The 26,572-nt window shown below is 44.6% G+C and overlaps 1 protein-coding gene across 2 annotated transcripts in view; it reads right to left on the reverse strand.

Moving 5' to 3' along the window:
* UNK (unk zinc finger) overlaps positions 1 to 26,572 on the reverse strand; it is a 670,943-nt gene that overhangs the window by 128,065 nt on the left and 516,306 nt on the right. For both annotated transcript variants that reach the window (XM_086930733.1, XM_086930732.1), the window contains exon 10: positions 5,552 to 5,617. In XM_086930733.1, the coding sequence (XP_086786859.1) occupies positions 5,552 to 5,617 (66 nt within the window). The remainder of the gene's footprint in view (positions 1 to 5,551; positions 5,618 to 26,572) is intronic.

A 26,572-nucleotide genomic window follows, 5' to 3' on the forward strand; every position in this document is an offset into this window, starting at 1 on the left:
AGCTTGGATTGACGCTACTTCGAAGGGAATGCTTTCTTTTGAGCCGTATCTAGGACAGCGTCTAGGAAAGTGAGACGCTGGAACGGCTGAAGGACAGATTTCTCTTGATTGAGAGTAAGGCCCAAGTCGTTGAAAAGTTGAAGACAGGCGTTGGAGGACTTGGTCACGCCTGCAAAAGAAGGTGCCTTGACGAGCCAGTCGTCCAAGTATGGGAAGACTTGGTGATGTTGCCGGAGGTACGCTGCTACTGGAGACAGGCATTTTGTAAAAATGTGTGGTGCCGACTTCAGGCCGAAAGGCAACACCCGAAACTGGTAGTGTTTGCAGCCACAGCAAACCTGAGGTATTGCTTGTGATTCCTGTGGATAGGCACGTGAAAATAAACGTCTTGAAGGTCTAGAGACACCATGAAATCATTTGCATTGAGGAGTCGTAGCACCTCCTGAATCGACACTATAAGGAATGACTGTTTTTTGAGATACTTGTTTAGGTCCCTCAAGTCCAATATAGGTCTCCATTTCTTCTCTTTCTTCCCAATTAAGAAGAATCTGGAGTAGAACCCCTTGCCTCTCTGACCGCGAGGGACTCTTTCTATAGCGCCTTTCTGGAGTATTAATGAGAGTTCCAATTGCAGCAGATGTAAATTCTTGTGGAGCATTGGGCGAGGAGGGGTTTGAGGCGGAGTTTCTATGAATTCCAGAGAGTGTCCGAAGCGAACTAGTTGGAGGACCCATCGATCCGTAGTAATCTTTCTCCAATTTTGTAGGAAAGATGAAATTCTTCCTCCAACTTTGCACTGTGGAGAAGAAGTGGAGACCTGTGGCAGAGAGAAGTCATTGTCTTCTGGCTGTGTCCTTCTTTCCTCCTCTACCACGAAAGGAAGATTTCGTGTAGGACGACTGTTGTTGCTGTCTTTGCTGATATTGGGGTTTGTACTGCTGATTTGAGCTGTATGAGGACCGGTAACTTTGAAAATCACCTTTTGAAGATTGGCCTCTCCCTCTTGAGCCCCGAAAGGGAGGATTTTTAAACTGGAGGGTACCCAGTGCCTTCGCTATATCGGTATCTTTTTTAATACCTTGAAGCGCCTCATCAATGTGTGCCCCAAACAGAAGTTGGCCGTCGTAAGGCATGTCAAGCACCTTAGTTTGCACTTCCGGTCGGAAAGTAGTTGCTTTGAGCCAGCCTTGTCGTCTTAGTACCCCAGCTCCAGCAAGTTGTTGGAATCCCGTGGAAGCGATATCCATCGCACAATCATTCATCTCTGAGGCTGAGCGTTCGCCTTCTAAGAGAATCTTTTTAGCCTCTTCTTTTGCTTCCTCCGACAATGATCCCAAATATGGGGCGATATCAGCCCACATTTGACGGTTGTAACGTCCTAACAGTGCCATAGAGTTTGAAGCGCGCACTGTCAACGCCGACATCAAAGAAAACCGGTTTACAATATTGTCCAGTTTTCGTCCCTCCTTATCCGGTGGCACAGTTAGTGCAGCAGAAGGATTTTTGGATTTGCGCTCCGCTGCTTGAGTAATGACCGAGTCCGGCTTGGGATAGCCCGAAAGGCAAGCTGGAGCCGGGTCTAGAGCCATATATTTTTTGTCCAGCCTCGGCAGAACTGGAGGCAAGGAAGAAGGGTTTTGCATGATTTTAACCCCTTGGATCCAAATGTAGTCGATGATTGTAATGGACCTAACAGTCTTTTTGAATGGCTCCTTAAAATCATAAAGGAAACAGTCTTATTGTTGAGTAGTTTTTGGAATCTTGAAACGCAAAGCTACCCTTTCCAGGATATTATGGAATCCCCCAATGTCCTCCGGGGTCGAATCGGCTTGCGTTGGCACAGGAGATGCTGGACATGGAATGACGTAATCATCCCATTCATCAGGTGAGTCCTGGAGTTCCCCTTCCTCCTGCTGTTGCTCCTCCTCTTCGTCATCTGAGGATGGTGGAGGATGTGAAGGAGCAGGATCCGGCTGAAGCACTAGAGGCGGAGACCGAGGTCTAGGCGGAGGAGAAACCACTGGAGGTGGTGGAGGTGTGGAGGGAAACCTTTGTTTGTAGTCCGCAATCAAGAACTGCAGATCCGTGACTATTGATGCGGGTAGACACACCATAGGTTGAGAAGGAAGAGGAAGTTGTAATTCCTCTTGGTAATCCTCTTGTTGGTCCTGTTCCTGCTCTTCATAATCTGAACTCTCGTGATATTTTACGTTTAGTTCAGATGGGCTAGTAGCTGTCTGGAACATAGAGCCCTCATCCGAGACTTCGTCGTCCAGAAGATGCGCAGGTGGTAAAGCCTGGACTCTGCTCGGAGAGGTTAAATCCGGTGTCAGAGTGCGCTTAGTAATTTTGAAGTGAACATACGTACTTTTTAAGGTAGGTGCCTGTGTCGTCGTCGAGCCCGTCGACGGGGTGGTCGTCGGCGGAGGGACGTCGACGACTGATCCAGATGGTATCGACGACGATTTTGTCAACTCTTGCGGCGTCGACGGTCTCGTCGATGACTTAGTCGACGGCGATGGCGCTTTCGTCGACGTCGATGGAGCCTTCGTCGGCGTCGATGGAGTCTTCGTCGACGATTTCTTTATAGATATAATAGATGAAACGGACGTACCCGACGACGACGACGCGGTCATAGGCAGAGCTGATGATGTCGTGAAGGGTTTCTTGAAGGTAGAAGCAGAGTCCTGAGGTGAAACCGTCACAGTCAAGGCCTTAGAATGAACCTCTGAAGACTTCAGCGTCTTCTTTTGAGGTGGCTCCGAAGATGGTCCTGGGGATGTCACTCTAGGCCTTTTAGGAGATGAATGTGTACTCCTAAAGGAACACTCACTCTCACCAGAAGAGACTGCCTGGTCCTTATCTTTCAGTCTCTAAAGCCATATTAACAGGTGCCCCTCTATGTCCTTGAGGGTCTTTGCTGAAAAAGTCCAGCAGACTTTACAATCCTTAGCAGAGTGGTCAGGGTAGAGACAATAAAGGCAATCCTTATGCTAGTCATCTACATGAAGCCTCTTCTTGCTGCAAGAGGCACAAGGTCTAAAAAGTCCTTTTTTAGGAGTGTTAGCCATGGTAAACTGACAACCTCACTCAAATAAAGATGTTCTGTGAGAAAAGTACTGGAAAATCCAGAGAAATAAGGAAAACTGAGCAGAGCTCAGTGGAGACTCCCTTAGCACGACGTGCGGTAGAAAATCTGAAGGACTAGGGCTCCTTCCAGGTAGTTTCTAGAGGGTGGTGATAGCTGATTGGCTCTTGGCCAAAGGTTAGTCCTTTTCACAAAAGGACATGGATATGTTACTAATGATAGGCCTCTGGCCCATTACTATATATATATATGTCTATATGACATTACTTTATTTATGTACCAGCACTCCCACCCCGACAACGGGGATTGATTCAGGCATGTGAATCTATGAAAGATACCCCTAATACTGGATAACTTTTGGTTTCCATTCCTATGCCGGAATGAACCCCATCCACGACCCAGCCGCAGCTTGAGAAGCCTGCGAAGGACTGTGGCTGGGATATGGCTGCTGCGGATGGAAAAACCTTCCGTTGCCACAAAAGGGGTGAAAGGTAGGAAAGTTAGACTGGCCACGAGGAGTAGAAGAGAGGTCGTAGCTTGAGAGTCCTTGAACCTCACTAGGGCCGAATCTGCATTTTACCCAAAAAGACGGGTTCCACCAAAGGGCATGTCCATCAGATTTGCATGGACATCACCCGAAAAGGCAGTTGTCCTAAGCCAGGTGTGACGTCTCAAGGCCACTGTTGTGGAAATCGATCTGCCCAGCGAATCAGTCGTATCAATGCGACACCTTAAGGTGAATTTTGCTGCATCTCTCCCATCCCTAACTGCCTGAGAGAGGACAGCCCCGCCCTCCTCTGGGACGTGAGGCAGCACTTGCCCAACCGTCTCCCAAATGGAGTGGGAGAAATGACCCAATGAGGACGCGTATTCACCGAACGCAATGCCAGGCTGTAGGAAGAAAACATTTTCTTCCCAAATGACTCTAGCCTCTTGGATTCCCTATACGGAGGAGTGGAAGGGAACGTGCCCTGTGAATTGGAGGCCTGCACCACCAAGCTTTCTGGGATGTGGTGTTGGCTCAGGAACTTTTGTTCACCTGGAGCAGGGCGATGGCGGCGGGCAATTGTCCTATTAACAGGAGCCTCTGTGCTAGGCTTGGATCATGTGCCTAGTAGGACATCAGTAAGCGCTTCATTAAAGGGCAATACGGGTTCTCTGAGGGGGAAGCCCCAGGCTTAATCACTTCAGCTAGGAGATTAGTCCTGACCTCCATTGAGGGCAGCTCCAGTCAAAGGACTTCGGCTGCCCTCTTATCCACCATGGCATAAGATGCCCCCTCCTCCGTAGCCACAGTTGGCGGAGAGAGCATGCTAGTATCTGGAGAAGTATCCAGTCCACTGGCTCCTCCAAGTTCCCCATACCAGTCTAACTGCTCTGCAGAGTCATCCTGGTGTTCCAGAGGGTCCATCGACCCCTCAAATTCCTCTCCCTAGCCCAACACATCCACAAAGTGTTCAGGCGACAACATAAAATTCCTGGGTTCAATTAACGTCTGACTTGGCAGTGAGCAACATCATTCTGACTCCGTGTCGTCGGGGATAAGGATGGGGCTGGCATTGCCGATGGGCATTGGCGGCGCTGCAGGCACAGACTTCGGGTCCAATGCCAGGGGAGGTCATCTGGCACGACCAGCATCAACCCAGTTCCGTTATCTGATCTCTGAGTCCCCACCAGCACCGTGGCTGGAGCCGACGGCGTCAAATAAGACTGGGCCCCTTTCGACCCTGCAGGGCCTGAAGGCTCACCAGAGAGGTCAGCCTGCTCAAATACGTGGCACATGACCTCGTAGAACTTTTTTATCTGAGCGGGGGTTGCTCTGACTCTTGGAAAAGGAGGAAGGCGAGAAGTCAACCCTGGCTCCAGTTCAGAGGTCGAAATTACATATTTAATATGCTTAAACAAATATTTCCCAAGTATAAGGACAAAGGTACAACTACTCTTGGCTACGGCTAATACACAGCCTAGATGTGATAACAGTTGTTCAATACTCAAGGTTATATTTTTTTCCTTCCTAAAAGCGCTAGGCATTGCTTCTGCTACAGTTCAATGGCACTTAATGTCCCAATGTAGGTCTAGATTGCTGGGACGTACAGTTGACAAATTATGGAACAAACTGAGCTTCTAGAGCAAAGATTAATATAGACCATTCTTCAAAGGTACAAAGCATTACCATCAGAAGCTGGAGTTAAATGTACCCAGATGTAGGCAGGATATCTAGAAGGTGGATGTCTGTTTATCTGTTTGAATTGTAGCAGAGCACAGAGTCCCTGCTTGGGCAATAGCGGAGGCATAGGGAACCATTTATGAGGGACGTGCCCTCTTGCAGAAGACGGTACAAAACCTATCTAAGCCATAGCAAAAGACAATTAAGATTGTAGCACTGGACAGTGTAACTCCAAATTTAACTATGGAGACAAGATCAAAGATTACTCTTTTCTTTAATAGCAGAGGACAAAATACCTGTTTGGGCTGTAAAAGGGGTTGGTCTTGATTTCTGTGCTCCACTGAAAAGGACTTCATCTTTGTCTAAAGTAAAATAAAACAAATCAGTGAAACCATAAGGAAGAAATCTTTTGAAAATGCTTAACAGACACTTTCTTATCACAGTAACTTTAGTATGTGTAGTCTTAAGTTATACATGTGTTATAAATATATCATTGCTAGAATACCAGGTGCAAGGCACTTTAAGAAATGCAAAAAAAGTTGGACATGCACAGGATCAAAGTACCTCTCTCTTTAGTCTCCGTTATTGAGCTGAAGTATAATACCAGGTCAGAGTTGAATGGATTAGAGGGTAGGCTTTTTGGCTAAAGTAACTACAAGACTAAGATACATAAGTTGTTACTGTAAGTAAAAATTACTCAACATAGCAACCTGCATTTTTAGCCTTCTAGTCACAAACATGAAAACTCCTTCCAGAAGATGGAAACAGAGTACCTGTTCTGGTGCTTTATGGACAAAAAAAGCAAGCTGCTAGGTTCTCCATGTCCTCTTATCACCTAGCCTGTTTCTGTTACCCCAGCTTCCTTTTTGAGCCACTGTACTGACAATGATTTCAAAGTATAGTCAAGACCAAGATACAGCAGGTCATAACTAAAGGGGCCTCAGAACAATATGCAGAAATTATTATTAATGGTTACTTTTACTTATATTGACATATTCTTTATTCCATTACAGCAACAGCAAATCATCATAAAGAGCATCATGTGACACATGAAGGGACTAAAGAAATTAATCCCAAGGTCACAAAATACAGATAAAACAAATTAATTTAAAAGAGCAGTTTTCCTGCAACCACAGATTTCAGAAATCAGACAACTGCATAACACACAAGAGGGTTACGTAGCGTCTGCAAAAAAGTAAAGTGCTGCTGCACTTTTGGCTGAATGATACTCTCTGAATACTGGCTTTAAAAATGTAAAGATCAAACCTTGATAAAATGTACAAAATAAAATACAAAATGTTAGTGAGTTTGCAAGAAAGTTCAACACAAAGTCACACCAATAGAGACACAGAATTGTATTGACACAAGGGGGGAAAAAAGGAGACCGCAAACCGCCTGAACCAGAATTTTGAAAAACACTTAATGCAGATATGAATCCACAGCGGCTGTGGTCTTGATGAGCATGTAATCCTTTACAGTGGGTATTAGAAGCTCCTTGCCTTCTCTTATGTTAGTTTTAAACTCACAAAATCATTTCTTGGCCCTGGATATGTCACACTTTTTAACTAGTAAATCGCTCAATTCTACCCAACATGTTTGCCCCAGTTTGTGATATACTGAAGCCAAGGTATCTCCTTGATCACAGGTGAGACAATACAGTTTGCCGCTTTAGTGTGGTGTGGGGGTTAAACCAAATAGATATACATAATAATATTGGGTCTGGAGCAATGTTGTCTGCAACATATCCCAGGCCTAGTTTCTCATGAGCAACATAAGTAGAATCTGAGTGTGTAAGTGTAATACTGTCCTACAGAAACCGTTCTCTTCAGCTTGAAGTGTGTTAGTTGGGCAGCATCCCCATATCCCTGAACCAAAGGTCAGAATGGGTATATACCTTCTATTATACACTTCTAGTATGGTATTTTGGCCCTAATAGTTGACTGGCCTATATTGTGTGCAAAATTAAGAAGACTGCCAATGGACTCGACAGATTGGTGTCAAAACCCAGGGAATCCATAAATTCAACAAACTTTTAGTTTAGGACCTCGCACCCTTGGGAGCTCTAGACAGCAATATTGTGCCATTGGCATAAAGAAGAGTAGTTAACAGAGTACTATTTACTTTAGGCATGTCCTACCTATTCAAGGTTAAGAAATAAGAAAATCAACAGAAAAAAGACCGGATTAGTGAAGCCTTAAACTTTTTTCATGTATGTGAGAGGGAATTCAACGTATTCACCCCACCGACAACCCTTATTTTTTTTCATAGGTATTGTCCCAAATCCTTATGGCCCAAAATATTTGTAATTTAGCTACAACATCTTTGAGATTGTCAGTCACTGTGTTCCAAGAATACCCTCCACTTAAACAGGTATACTGTCAAGCAAAAACTCAAGGAAAAATTGTGAAAAGGCGAGAAAGCACCTCACGTGTGCAACACCAAAGGAGCTTACTGGTTGGTTCTCACCAGTCGTGCCCACGTCTCATCATAGGTAGTTATCTCGCCTAAATAAATACTTGGTGTCCAGAACAAAAAGGTGAAAAACTTGAGTTTTGTGTGTATCACAAAAGACCAAACAAAGACCCCGTGAGATTAAAATTGATATAAGCCACACGGCCACCATGCGCCAACTTTATTCACGACTCGTGGACCTATCCAAATTTAAAACCAACTGCATGTTTGCAGACCAATTAAAGATGGCCGACATGTTTCTTGCGACAATGAGCTTCTGGCCATGCACTGCGTGGGATTTGGCTCAGTGGACTAAGGCCCCGTTGCAGGCCAACTCAGTGCTGTTTCAGCAACCAAGGCACCGCCTTTTATTTCTTGCAGTTCTACTATGAAATGACTTGGGGGCCACGCTGAGTCCCACGGTAGTACTATGGATAAAAAAATTAAAAAAATTGACCCCAGGGTGTGTCCCTCTGGCTCTTCCATCATAAGGATCAGGGTACCTCTTCCCCCTTATTTTTATTTGTTTTCTATAACACAGGACCCCCCCAGACCAGTTTCTTTTGAGGGGAGTCGGGGAGGGCGTGTAGAGTAGTCTCCCTACTTGAGCCTCAGAGGTCCAAGTGATCTCTTACCCAGAGCCATTTTATTTCTTAATTGGGAGGGGGCAGTACCCCCCCAGACGCCGTAGACCAGCCCCAGAGAAACATACCATTTTAAATGAACAAAGCCAAACTGAAAGGTATCCGTTTTCTGTATCTCAAGTTACTATAACTCTTGCCTTAAAGTAACTGTAACTCTCATCCTCCCCATCCATTGCTAAATACCTCACATATTACATCACTCATGAAATGTTCTATGACATCACTGCAACATCTAAAATAACATCATTGATAGCACTGGCACGGCAAGAGCACAAGTTAGTTACTTAGGGCACAAGTTGTAGTTACTTAAGATAACTATAATTGGTGAATTTCTCTGGTTTTGTTAGGTGAAAATGGTATGTCTAATCTAAGATTTTCACCTAACTAGAACGTCCCATTAACCAATATATATATATATCTATTTATACATACATAGATATATATATATATATATATCAACAACAGAGATTGCCGTTGATGAAGACACCACACAGTGAAGAGTATACTTCATATTTATTGCGTAAAGCAGACGTAGCCGCTCCAATACATCCATCCATTAAATTCTGCAGCCATAAGCGTTTCAGACAGCCTCGTGTCCTTGTTCACTGGCCAAGCACAAAAACGGCAGTGCTGTGGAAACTGTCAATTTCAATCACTTGGTCCCGCCCCAGTGGGCGTGTGCAAAGTAGCATCCTGGAACTTGTGGTTTCCACACGATATTTCCCATGTGGGTACTGTCATTATTGTGCCAAATATTAAAATGTTTATATCCCCAGTGGTTTGATTTCGATGCTGGGAACTGCAACCACTGCCCATAACTTAATCCGCAACGTAGAATACTTCCTTCTTTCGGCATCCGAGTTCAGAATGCCGCAGAACCGCCCAGAAGCGGCGGGGCGCCTTCGCGGCTGGAAGAGCCGCCTAATAACCAACAACAGAGATTGCCCTCGAAGACGCCATATATATATATATATGTATGTATTACGACTATTGATGAGGATTCTCTGGAAGAGGCTGATGTATTGTTAGAGATGTAAGAAGCAAGAAGGACAAACGCCTCACAAGAGACGATGGAGATAATTTGGCATAGCTAAGCCAGCAGTATCTTTTACAGCAATTATGCCATTTTGTCAGATGAAATCCTGCTCTCTACGATGGGCTCTTGAAAATTGTCTTTTTCCTTTGCAGCACTGATGACATTAGCAGATGAAGTTATGCCCGCCGCAATGAGCGTATCGAAATCCTTACTTTTTCCCCTTTGAAGATGTAAAACAAATGTTCCAATGACACTCCATAAAGGAGCCCTAAGACTAGAAATAGCTGAAGAATTGTCTGCTCTTAATATGGCGGAAAGTATCAGCCATATCTTATACAAGGAATTCACACTTCTTTAATTTCTGAAAGAGCCTTTGTCACAGAACCCACAATGATTTTTTTCTTCATGAAAGAGAACCCCATAGAATCAAGAGAGAGTGTATTTAAAGGCACTGTGGTAGCAACTTTGCTGATCAAGTTCTTTACTTTTCTGTGCATAAAGGAACACACAAAGGGAGGAAGGAAGGTAGCCATAATTGAACAGAAAGGCTGGAGTATTAGCAATCCTGAGGTACCTAATTATGAGTATGTAACCTTTACGACTGGCAGCCCCAGTGACGATGAGCAGCGGAAAACAAGAAGAACAAAAAGTGGCAAATTATTATGCATTGTAGTTAGTAAACTGGAAAAGTAATGGGTTCTGTCTCATGGTTTGAAGAATGTGCTTCCTTGATCTAAGGAGGTAAGCCGCCATCTTGTTTTAAGGTTAGTAGAGTCAGTCACCTAAAATAGGGCTCTCTTGATAAATTGGCCCTCAAGACTCTAGGTTGAGGACTCCTCACTCAGGATGTACCAAATGTGATAATGAGTGGGACAGACCACAGTTTGGCCCACAGCAAACTGCAAGTACACAAATCTAGCATGATCGGTCTCAATGACAACTAGGTCCTGCATCTCTACAATGATAGCAGGGTCAAGTGCCAAAATGCCCAGTGCCTACATGAGGCTGACCAGATACACCTTCCATGGGGTGCTGCTCTGGTGATAAACATGTAAATAAAGAAACAGCAGAAGAGGTGGGGGATGAAGTTGTTCGCTGTGCGAAATATTGATACTATGCCTTGTAATTGATATTTCTATTAAAATAAATGGTAAAGGGAAGTGTAACAATAGGTGCACCAACAGTCATCCTTCCCAGTAGATGGCAGAACAGAGAAACCTTTGGTTTGTCCTCTTACATGGCCATAGAATCAAAATCTGGACATTAAAGGTAGTCTTAAACAGTTAAGGACAGAACTTTTTCAACAAACACAATTGCAAAGCACTTTGATTTACATGGCATCTATTTTTTACTTTTAATAGCTGGACGTTGAGATGTACCGGCTAACATATCAATGGGTGTCCTCGACCCCTGAGATGAGAAGGAGTTGCTAAATTCAAGGATCTAAGGTGTCAATCTCCATAATGAAGGGCAAACTGACACCTGACATTTTCAGGACTGTAAACTAGGGTTCCCATGCAATTGCCCTGATCTATAAATGGGTGTCGACAGAAGACTTAGTATGACAAAAAGACTGGGCATATGGTTGAACACAGCCTCTTGTGTATGTTGATGAGGAAGTAGTTGTAGGGGTAATAACACCAGTTACTTGACCAGTTATTGAATGAGGCGAAATCCGATGTCACTTGTCCATGGGAATGGGAAAACCCCTGACCCATGCATTCAGTAATAGAGGAGGAGGTACCTGAACAAGTACTATTTTTTGTCAATATTCAATCATATCCATTAGCAATAAGCGTCATGACTGCGGAAACAGGTAAATATATAATGGTCAAGAACTCGTTGTTACTCCAAGTTTTATTTGGAGTGTTTTGTGCTCATAATAAAACACTCTTGTTGAGCAGCACAGCCAACACGTGTTTCTCCCCTTGTGGCCCGTGAGCCGGCGCTTTTTCAAGGCTGAGATAACAAAAAACAGTGAACAAACAGCAATCAACAAATACCAAAAGAGTAAAAACCCAAGACTGAAAGTATACCAGTTTTAGAGCGATCGTACATTTAGCACCACAATTGTCACATTGTGCAATGGAAAAACCCATGTGTCATATTCAGCAGTAAATGACATATATATGAAAATAGGGTAACAACAGAAGATTTAAGAAAGAAGAATAAAGAAGAAAAAAGATTTGAAAAAGACTAATTACAAAAAATAGATAGGGAAAAATAAAGTCCATAACATGCATACATATATATAATATGAAATTAATTATATTAAGCAATGAACCAATAGCAGGAAATATTTTGGGAGAAAATTATAAAAAATAATAAGTCATTAGGATAATATGCATAAATCATGCACAAATGGCAGAGATTGCTAGAAAGAAACCAGTATTGGATAATGTGTTTGAAGTCAAAATATTAAAGTCACTACCGTAATTATAGCATAGAACAAATACCCAGCATTGAAATTCAAATGAAAGAGAGCAGCGTAGGTTTTCAACCTTTAGTACAGCCAACTACTGACAATTCACCATTTGGATACAGAAATAACAATTTATCCATACAGTAATTCAAGCATGGTAACCGTATACATACGTACAGTGAAGCAGTGTAAGTATCGTCAACCATCAGTACAGTTGAAGTGGTCCAATAAAAAACAGCAGGAAAGGAGGACAAAAAACTTTAGAGTTTTGCTGTTTCAATACGAAAGATCGATAGCCATCCATCACCAAGGGCACCTTATAGCTGCTATGTATAATATAAAGAGTCCTTACACTATTAGAACATGTTCCTTTATCATATATCTCATACTATAGTTGCAAGTCAGTATGTAGGGCATCAAGCACTAAAGGCACACATAGGCCTGTGACTATTAACACCACGTGTCTTTGTCTGAGGTAGTAGAGAAAGGGTGAAGAATTTGCTCTCCTTATATATTCGTAGATAAGGGCTGTTACCGGATGGTCCGAAGGGCTGCAACTGCAGGTACGTGTGATGTCAAGGGTCTAATAGCAAACTGCCAGGGGATCAAAGTACAAAAAAATCACAGTTGGGCAAGTTAGAACAGTATGTGGATTTAGAGTGCCTAAGATACAATGTACTCAATATTAGAATTGAGTTGACCGTGATGTCTATCGTATCCTACCTAAAGTGAATCAATAACTTACTCCTCTTGTGTATGTTGTTTCAGAGAAGCCAAAATGGATCTGTTTTTTTTTCTTTTTAATGGAGTAGCGCAAATTATTTTTTCTTAGAGTGGAGGAGTAATTTGCTGCCAGGCACTTAATCGTCAATCCATCAGCAGATTTCTAGTCACCCGCGAGTGTCTCAAATCACTGGCAGGGTCCAGTTGATTAGCCGAATAGCAAGGTCTTCAAGGACTTTCATTGTTCTGAAAGAGATGGGGAGGTAGATGGGGAGGTCGGTAGAATAGGGTTAGCTCCTTCCATATCTTCGCTGCTAGGCAGGAAAAGGAGCGACCTGCACATCTGAATATGGGGGAGGGGGTGGGCGGTGCTGAGGATTAGAGAAAGGGACTCCGAGCGAGGTGTCTGGTGAGCTGGGGGAAGTTCAGGAGGTGGTTCAAGTAGACAGGTCCGCAGTTGTGTACGGCTTTTATGCATGGGTCAGAAGCTTGAACTAGCATCTTCTCTGTAAAAGGAGCCAATAGAGTTCCCTGAGGTAGGGGGGGGATGTGGGTTTTTGTAGGGAGATCCAGGAGGAGTCTGGCTGTTACGTTCTCTATGAGCTGTAGTTAGAGGTCAAAATCAATATTACTATAATTATTATGCCGATTTGTAAAGAGCATGGCTACCAAAAAGAGTTGTCCAGTGAAAGGTAAACAGATATGACAAAAATTAAGAGATTTAGAAATGCCACGTCTTCAAGAGCTTACATACTAAGAGATTTACATGATCTCAAAGAGGCAGGCACAGATCCACAATTTAGGGCCAACAAAGGAGAAGGACAAACCTGTTGAGTCTTGCCAAACGAAGATTCTGATTACTAGAGCAGAGAGGCCAACTGGGACAATAGGGTGCCACTAGTGACCGGAGGAAGAGTGGGCCAGAATTTGCCATGGCTTTAAACACAACATAGTGCTTTAAATTGAACTTGCTTGCTAATTGGGAGCTAATGAAGGCCTCAAAAAGATAAACGGGTGAAGATTGTTTAGGACGATGAAAAAGCATTCGGATTCTGAAGTACCTGTAGGCGTCCAAGAGCAGCCTTCAGCATCCCCAGGTAGAGAATGTTACCACGGTCCACCCTAGAAATGATTAGTACCTATACTAACGTCCTTTAAGCTGAAACCAGAAGGAGCCAGAGAATATTCCTTTGCCATCTCAGAACACCAAAACAGGTGCAGGCTACTTTAGTAATTTGATGATCCATAGAGAGCTTGTCGTCTAGCAACAACCCAAGTTAATTACCCGAGCAGGGGTAGGAGCAGTACCCAGAACACCAGGAAAACAACGAGGGCCCCAAAGATAAAGGTGATTTTCAATTAATATACATTACAATCTTATTCTCATTTATTTTAAGATGACACGCATTGTGAAAAAGAACGTTTGTGAAGGACATTTTTAATAAGCTGTCACAGCTGCGAGATGTACTCAAATTCAGAAGAAATTCAATTTTGCCTTAGCAAGATGGAGAAAATATGAAACAATAGCCTCTTCTTGACAAGTAAGAGGATTAACATTTTTCTGAGAACACCAGATGCAAAATCTATTGCCTTTGAAGGAATAGGAAGTCCTAGTAGATGGTCTCTTGGCATTTATTAGCAAAACCATGCGTTACTGAGGAAGGATTAGGTCGCCATATTGTATGAGTTCCGAAGCCATGCAGCAGAGTTCAGTGAGGGAAGGTTAAGATGTTAAATCATGCCTTTGAACTTAGGAAGATCTAGAATTTTTCTGGCTTTCGAGTGTGCAAATTTGTTGATCATGGTTGGCAGAAAGGGAATTGGAGGAAAGGCATAAGGAAATTTGCCTGGCCAGTCGATCCATAGGGAATTTCCCAGTGTGCTTAGTTGGTAGAACCTTAGACAAAGCTTGTTTTTTGTATAACCCAATAGTGATTTTCTTGAATGACTCTGCTGTGTGTGTCCGCCTGAGCATTCTGGATATGGACCACTGTAATGTTGAGATCCCTAGAGATCATTTTGCCAAACATTTGATAATTTTTTTGTCAGAAAATAATCTAAAAATACTCTGCGGTCTGAAGGATGTTGAGTGAACCAGCTTTAACCGCTTCGCTGCGGCGCGAATTCCGCCGCTGTGCTGGGACATTCCAATCCTGGGCATGGCTCGGACAGCCCCCGGCCATCGTGCGCACACGCCACCGTGACTGATGATGGCCGGGGGCTGTCATGAGCACAGAATAGGTTGGAGGATGGAGAATATTGATTCCAGAGGATCTGGAGTATTCCAGAAGTGGTACCGGACTCTGAACTGATGACTTATTTCCAAGCCCTATTTGACTCATTGTTGGAAAACCCTTTGGATTCGCCCATCGAGCTAGACTGCTCTCACAGGGTATCCATCGAGCTAGACTGCTCTCACAGGGTATTTATCATATTCCAGTCCAAGAATAGGCTCTCCAGGGTCCATCATTTCTGATGTAAGGAAGAGAAGAGGACGGCCAGACAGAGGGAGTCAATAGTCTTATGGGGTCCACCTTGATGCTATTACAAGGCATGTCTAGCCAGACTCTCACAAAATGAAAATCTTTGAAAATTGTGACTGACTTTTTGCGAGCTCATAAGATTCCCAACAGGTGAGTGTTCCCGGTAAGACTCCTCTTCCTATTGGAGAGAGATCTATAGGTCTCTCGCTCTCCACCAAGCAGGAGGACCTGGACCTCTTTCAGTTGAGTGATGACCAAGACACCAAAGGCGATGGCACTGAATCTCTGCAGCCAAAGTGGCAACCACAACAAACCTGAAGATGCAGACACAAGGATGCACAATGAGTGGCTGAAGAGCATCAATGTTCCCCTGGAGTGTCCACCCTGTAAGATGAGCCCTGAGGTTGCTGTGGGACTTAGATGGAGAGGCCTACTGGATACTTCCTTCAAAGCAGGTCAGGTCGATCATTAGTGGCTTTCTGCCGATATGATGCGGCCACTGGGGGCTGCGGGTCAAATATGGCCCTTGTGGACGCATTTGGCAGGACAATGGCTGGGGTGAGGTTGGGGTATGCCTTTTTTTTGGGTTCGGGAGGGAGGGACAACTTAATGGACCTGAGCTAGATGGTCAATGGGGGGTGGTGGGAGAGGCAATAGAAGTAGTGCAACAAGCGTAAAGTATGGTAGGTGACCAGTTGATGTTACCCAGGAAGGGGGAGGGGGATCTCTGGCATCCTTAGGACATGCAGTATGCAGCAGGCTTGCTCTGTTGGGGTCCTCCGCCCCTCCAATGGACCTTTCTTATTATGTTTTTGGTTGCTGTTCATTTTTTTAATTGTTTGGCCTGACAGCTACTCTATGAAGGGTGATATCCTTTAGAGAGCAGATCCTGGGCGTGTGCTTCATACCGGGACACTTATGGGTCTATCACAAGGCTCTTCTCACACTATCACAGACTCAATGCAAGGACAAGGGGGGGTCTTGATGGTGGCTACATTGAATGTCTAAGGCCTAAAGTAGCCAGTACAGCGGAAATCCCTCTTCAATGTCTATATGGCCCCATTAGCCTGGGTTGTACGGCACTACGTGTTGGAGGTCGTCTCATATGCAGACGATACTCAATTGATCTTCCCCATTGGGATTAACCTGGTTGAGGAAAAAGTGCGTTTCTCGCAGGGAATGTTGGCTATTGTTAATTGGATGGCAGACTCCTGCCTCCAACTAAACCCAGGAAAGACTGAGCTGATGTTTGTGGGGAAAAGACAAGACCTGAAGTTGGACGATTGGTGGCCGGCCGAGCTGGGCAGTGCTCCCGTCCCCTCTAACTCTGTAAAAAGCCTAGGAATACAGTTAGATCAGAATCTGTCTATGAAGCACAATGTCGGAAACATCATGAGCTCATGCTACTATAGCCTCCGGCTGTTCCGGAAAATCATCCCATACCTTCCCCTGAACCACCGTAGAACGGTGGTCCAGGCTTTGGTAATCAGCCGGATGGACTATGGAAATGCTTTGCTGGCGGAAGTGGGAGAGACGTTGATAGCAAAGCTCCAAGTCATCCAAAATACAGCTTTCCGGATGGTCCTAAATCGTCCCCCTGGAACGCCATCCCTTGCCCTACTTAGGGAATTACACTGGCTTCCAATGAAAAAGAGGTCCTTTTTCAAGACATGCTGCTTGACATTTAAAGCAACTAGGTTAATAGGCCCTAAGTATCTACAAAACAAACTTCACAAGTTGACATCCTGCCGTAATTTAAGATCCAATGGTAAGGCCCTAATATCGATTCCACGTATTCAACGGACTCGCTTGGGAGGCAAAGCTTTCTCCTATGTGGGCCCTAAATACTGGAACTCCCTACCAGAAGCCCTGCGTAAGTCACCATCCTAATTGGCTTTTAGGAAACATCTGAAAGCTTTCCTATTTTGAGGTCATTTCCCAGCCACGTTTCGCTTTCAGTTAGTTGTCTAGTTAGCGCGGAGATGCCCCCGGGTGAGTCATGCGCTTTATAAAACACCAATAACATAACACCAATAACATAACAGAGGGATTGGTTACACGTAAAGCAGATAGATGTGGCCTTTCTGCAGGAGACACATCTTCTGGCAGGCGACGTTAGGAGGTGCTGGATTCCGATACTTCCCCCATCACTTCCACTCTACTGTGCGCATAAAGGCCAGGGGGGTGGCTGTACTTGCGTGTCATACGGAATCCTTGCGGATGAACATGATTAAACGAGATGAGGTACGGGTGCTAGTGATCCATGGGACAATTATGAACGGAACCATCACTTAGATGTCGGTATACTGTCCACATGACCACAAGGACCACTTTGAATCTTGGCTGTTTCCCTTTCTGTCCGCTAATCTGGACCAGATTATATATTTGTGGGTGACATTAATGTAGTTCTTCATTCCGAGCTGGACTGGTCTCACACTACATTACAGACACTCCACCACCAGAATTCCATGACACAGGGCCCCGTCGATGATAAGCTGATTGATATTTGGAAGTCTTACCATGAGACTGATCTAGACTTTACATTCTACTCATGTCCATAAGTCCCATTCCCGGATTGACTATGTTTTCTCAACCCAGTCGATTTACTCTAGGGAGGAATCCTCTGAGATAGGGACTCGGGTGCTGCCTGGACATGCCCCGGTCTATGTCACACTGTCATTACATCCTTTGGGCCCGACCTCAACTCTGGATGTGGAGAATAACGACAACCTTTTGAGACCCGGTCCATCGGGACAATGTTAAGGAAGGCCTGGAGAAATATTTTAAGGAGAATGAAACAGACGGTATAGCACCAGCGACTCTTTGGGATGCTGCATAAGCATTGATTAGAGGTGAATTCATAAGTCACACAACCACAATTCTTAGGCTAAACGGCTAGAACTGGAGGCCATGATACAACACCTAGAACTTGAGTTTAGGCGTTCTGACAGTAGGAAGACTTCTAGAGCTCTTGGGTGGCTAGGGGAGAGTAGGAGGCCTTTCCAGACAAGTATTGGACCATAAACGTTGGCCATGAAGCTTCTGCACTATAAACGTGGTTATTAATCCAATAGATTATTTGCAAACAAGTTTTGCATACAGACTTCCTGGAACTACATACCCTCAATACGGGGTGGAGAGTGGCGGAGTTGCATGGAAATGAAGAACATCCTAAAAGTCTTCACAGACTATTACACCATGGTATTTAGACGCAAAGCTAGAGATGTCACCCGTCAGGAAGCCTCCATCGCTGAGCTGTGCTTTCCAGATACTGAGGCCTCTTTTGGTTAAGACCTCGACAGCCCCCATTACTCAAACAGATTACCTGCAAGCTATAGAAATGATTCCCAACAAAAAAGGCACCAGGGCTAGACTGCTTTCCAAACTCATTTTACAAAGCCTTTGCAGGATTGGCCCAGTAGTTCCTGGTCTTCAAAACAATGGTAGAGATGCTTATTTCTGGTCCAGGTTAGGACCTGGCCTGGCAGTTCGGGCTGGACTGTTCCCAAGAGGAGCAGGGTCAAGACTGATTTTGATATGGCTGGGTTCTACCTGGGGTGGCATAGTAAAGAACAATGGATTAAACCCAGATCTGTGACTGGGGGCGAGTGTCTGAAAAGTTTCAGCACCCTGTCCATCATCTTACTGCGTCTGCTTTGTTCGCCCTATGTGGCCAGGGTATGACCAGATGTGGGTCCCTTGCTCACTTTGCCACTGGATTCAAGCTAGCCTGGCTGATGAGGGGAAAAACTCTGAAAGTGGTCCCAGGATACTTGTTTCTGGTCCAGGGAGGACCTAGCCTGGCTGTTTGGGCTGGACTGTTCCCCTGAGAAGCAGGGTCAAGACTAAATTGCATATAGCTGGGTCCAAACTGTGGAGGCTTAGTGAGCTGAAGAACGATGATGGATTCAATCCAGATTTGTGATTGGGGCGAATGTCTGAAAAGTTTCAGCACACCGTCCATCATCTTATTGTGTTTGCAAGACTCCACTCTGCCATGCTTGTTGCAGTACCACATAGTAGTGGCACTGTCTGTGAGAACCTGTACCAGTCTACCATTAAGGATGATAGGAAAACCTTCAGAGCCAGACAACTGGCTTGGAACTCCAACACTATGATGGAGAGACTGGCTTCTGCTAGAGTCCATAGTCCTCTGATCTCTCCTTCCCCCAGATGACCTCCCCAACCCAGCAGTGAAATTTCTGACAGCACAGTCAGCTATGTGTGGAGAAGGGGAGTGTGTGCCACTGGTCTAATAGCAGTCTAGCAGCCACCACTGCAGATCGCATGCAGTCACCTCTGAAACATGGATGGCATGTGACAGGTTTCCCTAGAACTGGGCCCACTGGGACTTAACATTCCATTGCAGAGCCTGCCTATGCAACCTAGTGTATTCAGGAGACTAACAGGCCAAGAAGCCTCTGAGCTGCTCTCATCGAAATCCAGGACCAAAGCTAAAACATAGGGATCATAACCAGAACGTCCAGGAATCATTGCAATGGAGGGAATGCCCTAAACTCCACAATGTCTAAGACAGCTCCTATAAAAGGAAGACTCTACGAAAGGAATCAGGAACAAATTGGGCTCATTGATCAAGAAACATCAATGAAGTCAGGAGGTTTATCATTATCTGGAAGTGGCCTATGACTGACTTTAGTGAGCCTGTCTTCAACAGCCAGCTGTCTGATTAGGGAAAACTGTTTTTGTCAACCTCTGAAGATAGATGGGGACAACTGCCATCACTTTTGTGAACACCAGAGGGCCCTGGTGAAACCAAAGGGGAGCACGGCAAACTGTAAAGGTTCCTTGCCTACTTTGATGCACAGGTAACATCTGTGGTACTGCATGATGCATACATGAAAGTAGGTGTTCAGCAGGGCCCAGGCCAACATTCAGTCACCTAGATCCAGGGCAGATAAAACGTGGGCCAGTGTGAGCATTTTGAATTAGCGGGCATCCAAAGGGAAAAGATTCAAAATAGGCCAAAGGCCTCCATTCTCCTTTTCCACAAGAAAAAAAGGACAGCGCATCCCTATTTCCAACTGTGGACCCCTCTAGATGGCTCCTTTGGATAGTAAAGCTTACTTCTCCTTATCAGAATGGACTGGTGTTACTCGGAGAGCCATTCTGGCATGGTAGAGAGAGGTGTGGAAAGGCAAAAATAAACAGCAGGGAATAACCATGCTGAATTGTTTGTGGACCCTCATCTGTTGGATGTGATTGATAGCCACTGAAAAAGAAAGTACTGGGTTCTACCTTCCACAGGGTTGGTGTGTGTCACTAATTGCAATCTAAATTGGCTTAGAGGCTGTTGCAGCAGGAGAGGGAGCCTGGGAGGACTGATGCTTGGGATGACCTTTATGCAGCCTGCCAGATCCACAACCCCCGTCACAAAAGAACTGGGTGATGGCAGAGGGGGCTGGGGAGACTGGCACTGTCTGTTCGCTAACCCCCCTGGAGTATCTTGGGAATTTCTATAACGGGTAAGAAAATTGTCTGGCAGACATCGAAAGACAGAAAGTGTGTGCTGTGGCCTACTCTCCTTAAAGCATTCTAAGGCAAAATCAGCTTTTTCGCTAACTGGATGTGAGCCATCAAAAGGCATATCATAAGGAAAGCTTGTACTTTTGCTGAGAAACCTGTGGATCACATCCACTCTTGGTGATAGAGTACCATATTGGCGACAACTGCTTACTCCAGAAGTATCAAGGACAGCACAAATCACATATTTGTACACTTCTTGACCATCATGAATGTCTGAGCCAAGGATGGTCTAAGTTCCTCCGTGCCCGCCGGCAAGATCTCGCTGGCCATTTATTTATTTATTTATGCAATTTATTTAGCGCACAAATACCCTAAGGTGTCTCGGCGCTGTACAGATCAAGTGCAGAAAGGGATCAAGTTCTTACTGATTAAAAAGCAATGTTTTTAATTGTCTCCGGAAAGTCATTAAGGAAGGACAGGATTTTATATGGAGGGGGAGAGTGTTCCATAGCCTGGCGGCCGCGACTGTGAAGCGCCTGTCCCCCCAATTCACTTTTTTAGTGCAGGGAATTTGTAGCAGATTAGCTGTAGAAGAACGCAATGCTCTTTTTTTGGCGTATCAACAGGCGAGGCTTTCTTTAAAAATTCTGGCCCTATGCTGTTCCTAGCCTTGTAGGTGATACACAGCGCCTTGAATTTAATGCGGCTCCTAACCGGGAGCCAGTGCAGTTGTCAGATAATAGGAGAAATGGAGGAGAATTTTGGAGTATGGGTCAGGATTCTGGCAGCGGCATTTTGGACAAGTTGTAGCTTGTTCAGTACTTGTTCTTGGGCATTTAGTAGTAATCCATTACAATAGTCAACCTTCGATAAAACTAAAGTTGACATCAGAGTTTTGCCTGCGCTGGCTGGCAGAAACGGCAGTAGTTTCTTGAATTGAATTGAAAAATAATTTGTATTGCGCAGAACAATAACCCGAAGGTATCAAGGCGCCTAGCAAAAGGTCAGGAAAGACCAGAAAAAGAGACATTAAGACTTCTTGATCATCCTTACGGTATAAAAAGATGCTGAGACTACTGCATTGGCATGGCTTACAAATGACAGCTTGTTGTCAAATAGAACCCCTAAATTCCTGACTTTATTGACCATGTCCTCAAGGGTGTGCATAATCCAGCCCAATAAACAAACAGGCGTCAATGGTAACCTAACCAAGCAGAACATAAATTTTCTTATCGCCTTAATCTTCCCCAGCTCCCTGTCCAGGGTGGGGGAGGGGTTGTAGGAAATGAATTGGGTCTCACCTTGCTGGTGGAAGCCTAGACCAGCAGACACTCTGAAAGTCGGATCCTATTAAAGGAAATGAGGGTCACCAGGAGCCGTTTTAGGACGTCTGGTCACCTGGTCTATTCAGTGGCGGACATGAACAGGGCTTGGACCTAGTGCCCAATAGGGTGTCAGTAAGGGCTTCTTTAATTAGAAAGAAGGGGTTAGATGAGGCTGACCCAGGTTACAAACTTCTGTAAGGACATATGTCTTTACTTCCACTAAATTGAGCTGTAGGTCCAGGATCTCAGTTACTCGTCGAATTACCAAAGCAAAGGAAACACCCTTTTCCATTGGAGACCCAAGAGAAACCTTCAACCCTGTATCAGGAGAGGTACCTTCAGTAAGGTCACGTAAAGCTTGTTAGATCTAATGGGGAGGTACATCATCTCCATCCCTGCCGTCAACATCTCTGGGTGGTCAGAAGCTGCTGGTGTGAGTCCGAGCCAAACACACAGTGGAACCTCTGAGGTGGTGTAAGCATAGGCTCAGACTCAATTTGGATGGGGACTGGGTGCATTGTAGCAGGTTGAGTGTAACCTTAGTCAACTTGGAGCCGACACAGGTTCAGGTTTAGACATCAGAGTCGGTAACGGATTTTCCTCCAGCATCTGCTTTGATGCCGGAGGGACTAAAATGGGTCTCGGAGCTAGGGTGGAAGTCTGCACTCGATTTGGTGCTGAACCACGAACCGCGATGGGCCAAACAGCTTGAGATGGCACGGAGGATGGATCTACTGGTGGTAATCTGAATGAGAGCTCCTGAGGATCCTTGGGGCAAAAGGTGCGCCAGGGGGAGCCCGAAGAGTGACAAAGATATGCAGCAGGGTCACCGACGGCCCTTGGAAGAAAACTAGTTACTTACCAGTAACTTCAGTTATCCAGTAGTGGTATCTTTCATAGATTCACATGCTTCGAAGCATCCCCGCCGACGAATAAAAACATTGTACAATAGGCTACTATGGACAGCAAAGTCACTACACATTAGCCGATCTTAGTCCTCTGGTAAAAATAACCAAATTTGGAATACAGCCAATCAGGCTGCAGCACCATCTTAGAACACTCCACAGAGAGGACATCCTCAGATTTTCTTACGAGTGGCAGTAAATATGTACTAGCAATAAGGTAAGCCTCTCCGGGGAGGAGGGTGGGTCGCATGTGAACCTATGAAAAAGATACCAATACTGGATAACTGAAGTTACAGGCAAGTAACTCGTTTTCTTATCCAGTATTGGGGTCTCTTTCATAGATTCACATGCTTAGAATCAGAATAGTTAGCAATAAATAATGCTTAGTTGTATAGTGGATGGTGGATATCAAAAGAAAATAGATACCTCGTAAAAAGCAATACAGTAATGCAATACAACATTCTAATCCTAATAAGTGAAAACACGTGTACTTTTGTGTATACCAGAATTTGTAAATAACATTGTATCAGCGATTAGTGTTTTTTCACTGTTTACTCATTATCACGTGATTTTGGTGGACGCCTCCAGGAGGCGGTGTCAGTTTCACTGCATACACCTATAAAAAAAGCATAATGTTTTGAAACATGTTGTAGCGTGATCAAGGGCTTTCCGCCCGAAACGCGTCGCTGGTTCTGTTCAGAATAAATTCCATCTTGCTGACTTTTGATGGTCCGGTCCTCTTTCTTTGCTGGCGTGGAGGCGGTGTCTGCGAGCGCAGAGCTATATATAAATATATATATATATATATATATATATATATATATATATATATATATATATATATATATATATATATATATCCACACGATCACCTTCTCCAAGTAATCCACAGACACAGCGGGGTTCAAAACGGGAGATTTTCAATCACAGGTTACAGCATGATGCATTTCGGCTCTCTCGCCTTCTTCGGATGCTGGTGTAACCTCTGGAGTCACCTCCTCCCTCCTTTGAATATGCTCGGGCAGTCCCATTGGCGGGAGATCAGCTGACCTGGCAGCCTGGGACCTCTGCAGTCTAATATGCAACTACAGTTCCCAGCATGCATCTGATGGAGTCAGAATGGCAACCAGATCCGATGCAGTTCCAGTAAGTGCTGATTAATGCCTTGCCGCTGGTGGCCCCGTAGATTTGTGTGTTTCGAGTCTCCCTTATGTCCCCAAAAGTCACTAGACATTAGCCGATCTTAGTCCTCTGGTAAAAAGAACCAAATTTGGAACACAGCCAAACAGGCTGCAGCACCATCTTAGAACACTCCACAGAGAGGACACCCTCAGAATTTCTTAGCACGAGTGGCAGTAAATATGTACTAGCAATAAGGTAAGCCTCTCCGGGGAGGAGGGTGGGTCGCATGTGAAGCTATGAAAAAGATACCAATACTGGATAACTGAAGTTATAGGTAAGTAACTCGTTTTCTTATCCAGTATTGGGGTATCTTTCATAGATTCACATGCTTAGAATCAGAATAGTTAGCAGTAAATAATCCTTAGTTGTATAGTGGATGGCGGGTATCAAAAGAAAAAGAATAGATATCTCGTAAAAAGCAATACAGTAATGCAATACAACATTCTAACCCTAATAAGTGAAAACATATGCACATGCATCAATATATATATATATATATATGTTTTTAAAGTCCTATATAGGGTCGGAGATTTTACTTAGTACAATTATGCTCAGCTATGGGATTAGTCCATGTAGCTCTTAGCTCCCACATGGGAATCTAAAAGTGCATAAAGTCTTCCAAGCCACTATTTGTTGCCTGCCAATGCGTTTCGACTGCCTTGTGTTAGGACCAATAAAGTTTTTTCTTATGCAGTCTTCCTCAGGGCTGTATACTTTATCTGTAGGACATCATATTCCACCCATATGTATCTCCATCAGTTCTGGAAAAAAAAAATTTCCAGCCAATCACGAAGGGCGTATCAACGTAAAAAACGTAACAGTCAACAGAGCACGGTGAGAAGAAGGTCCATCAACCGGAACCGACCCTGCGAAAGCGAGCAGAATACAGAAAACTCAGGAAAAGACACCGTCAACCCGAAAAATCCTATACTGAGAGAACCGATTAGTCCAGAACTGATGGAGATGCATATGCACTTTTAGATTCCCATGTGGGAGCTAGGAGCTACATGGACTAATCCCATAGCTGAGCATAATTGTACTAAGTAAAACATCCAACCCTGATCTTTTGGGAAATGACTATCTTGACATGTGGCCATTCCTTTTGTCAGCCAATGACTAGTGATGAATGCAGGGTTGGACGATCGAGAACTGCAAGAGCTGATCAATTGCTTTCTTGAACTGAAGCGTGTTGTGTATTGCTTGACCATTCCGCATAAGTACCACAGGACCTTACTGCGACCAGAAACCGGGGATGTTTGGGTGGAGGGGTGTTGGGGTTTTTGTATTGTTGGTTATAAAACTTACAAAATGAGACCGCATTTAAATATGTGTGATACAGCTGCAGGAAATGAGATGAGCCTGGAACACTGGCTACCAATGACCTTTGCTTATTTTGCACGATATTGCCAGATGCCATTGATTATATGCTCCATTTTATTCGCTGTTGAATTGATTGCAGCAGGCCCTCCCAATGGGTTGTAGGCACACTGCTGTGTAACTGTATCATTTGTATTGGTTGATTGCTTTATTTCGATATGCATATATCATAAAAGCGGTACAAAAGATAAAAACAGCATGTCGAAAAAAGTATGACTGTACATTAGATAAAAGAGTAAAACACATTTGATCAGCATAAATTAGTTAAAAAAAGGATTAAATTGATATGGACAGTCTTCTAAGTCTAATCAACCAAGCCCATTTTAAAAACTTGGCAACAGCACAAACAATAGGAGGGGCTGTATTGGTTAAAAGAATCCGAAGGGCAACAGAGTACTGGCGGGTACCCAATTCTCTGCAGATAGGTCCAAGCCAACGTGATCTGGGGCGACCATAGTCCGGGCATTCGAAGAGAAAGTGTGGCACCGTCTCTGGTTTATCGGGACAAAGAGCACAATAGCATGATGAGGACTGGGATTTATTCCACCTGGAGCAGAGGTCGGCCAAGGGTAGGGTTCCTAACCGGAATTTGATGTACAAGGACCGGTCCATGGTGATTGTTATTATGTCCATGTACGGCTCGTAGGCGACGACATCTTTTATCAGCAGAAAAGCTGCGGTGGTTTTGCAGTGCTGCTGATTACTGATGCGCTTCACACGAACCCACTCCCAAAAAAGTTTTTTTAAGGTCTCCTTCGGGGGAGCGGAGTGGCTATGCCAGCAGGAGTCCAGGCCTAGGTCCCCTAAAAGATGTTTAATGTCCTTCAGCCATTTAATGCTGTGCCAACCATCGGAGTGCATCACCTCAGCTAGGCCATCAGCGTAAGATTTTAGCTCCGGTACCCTCCACAGGCGAGCCCAGAGCAAGAGGGGTCGAAGACGGGCCTGATCCCCTATAGCTTTACAGCCAGTATCCATGAGCACTGGGATAGTCGGACTACTCGATGGAATGGCAAGGAGATCCTTAATGAATTTGTTTTCGGCCTTGCTCAGTAAATCCACTTTGCCCAGGCCCCACAGTTCGGCTCCATAAAGTGACGCAGGGACCGCACGTGCTTTATATATATCTAGTAGAGGGGCAACACAATGTTTTGTTGAGTTGTTGAACTCCTTAAGTAGGGCCCCCCCCCACCCTTTTGTGGGCCATTGTCATTTTATTGATGTGGGCGGTCCAGCTCATCGCGTCATTAAGTCGAATTCCCAAGTAGTCGAATTCTGCCACTCT

Source organism: Lissotriton vulgaris, chromosome 7 (assembly GCF_964263255.1).
Source record: "Lissotriton vulgaris chromosome 7, aLisVul1.2, whole genome shotgun sequence".
In the NCBI taxonomy this organism is placed as follows: domain Eukaryota; kingdom Metazoa; phylum Chordata; class Amphibia; order Caudata; family Salamandridae; genus Lissotriton; species Lissotriton vulgaris.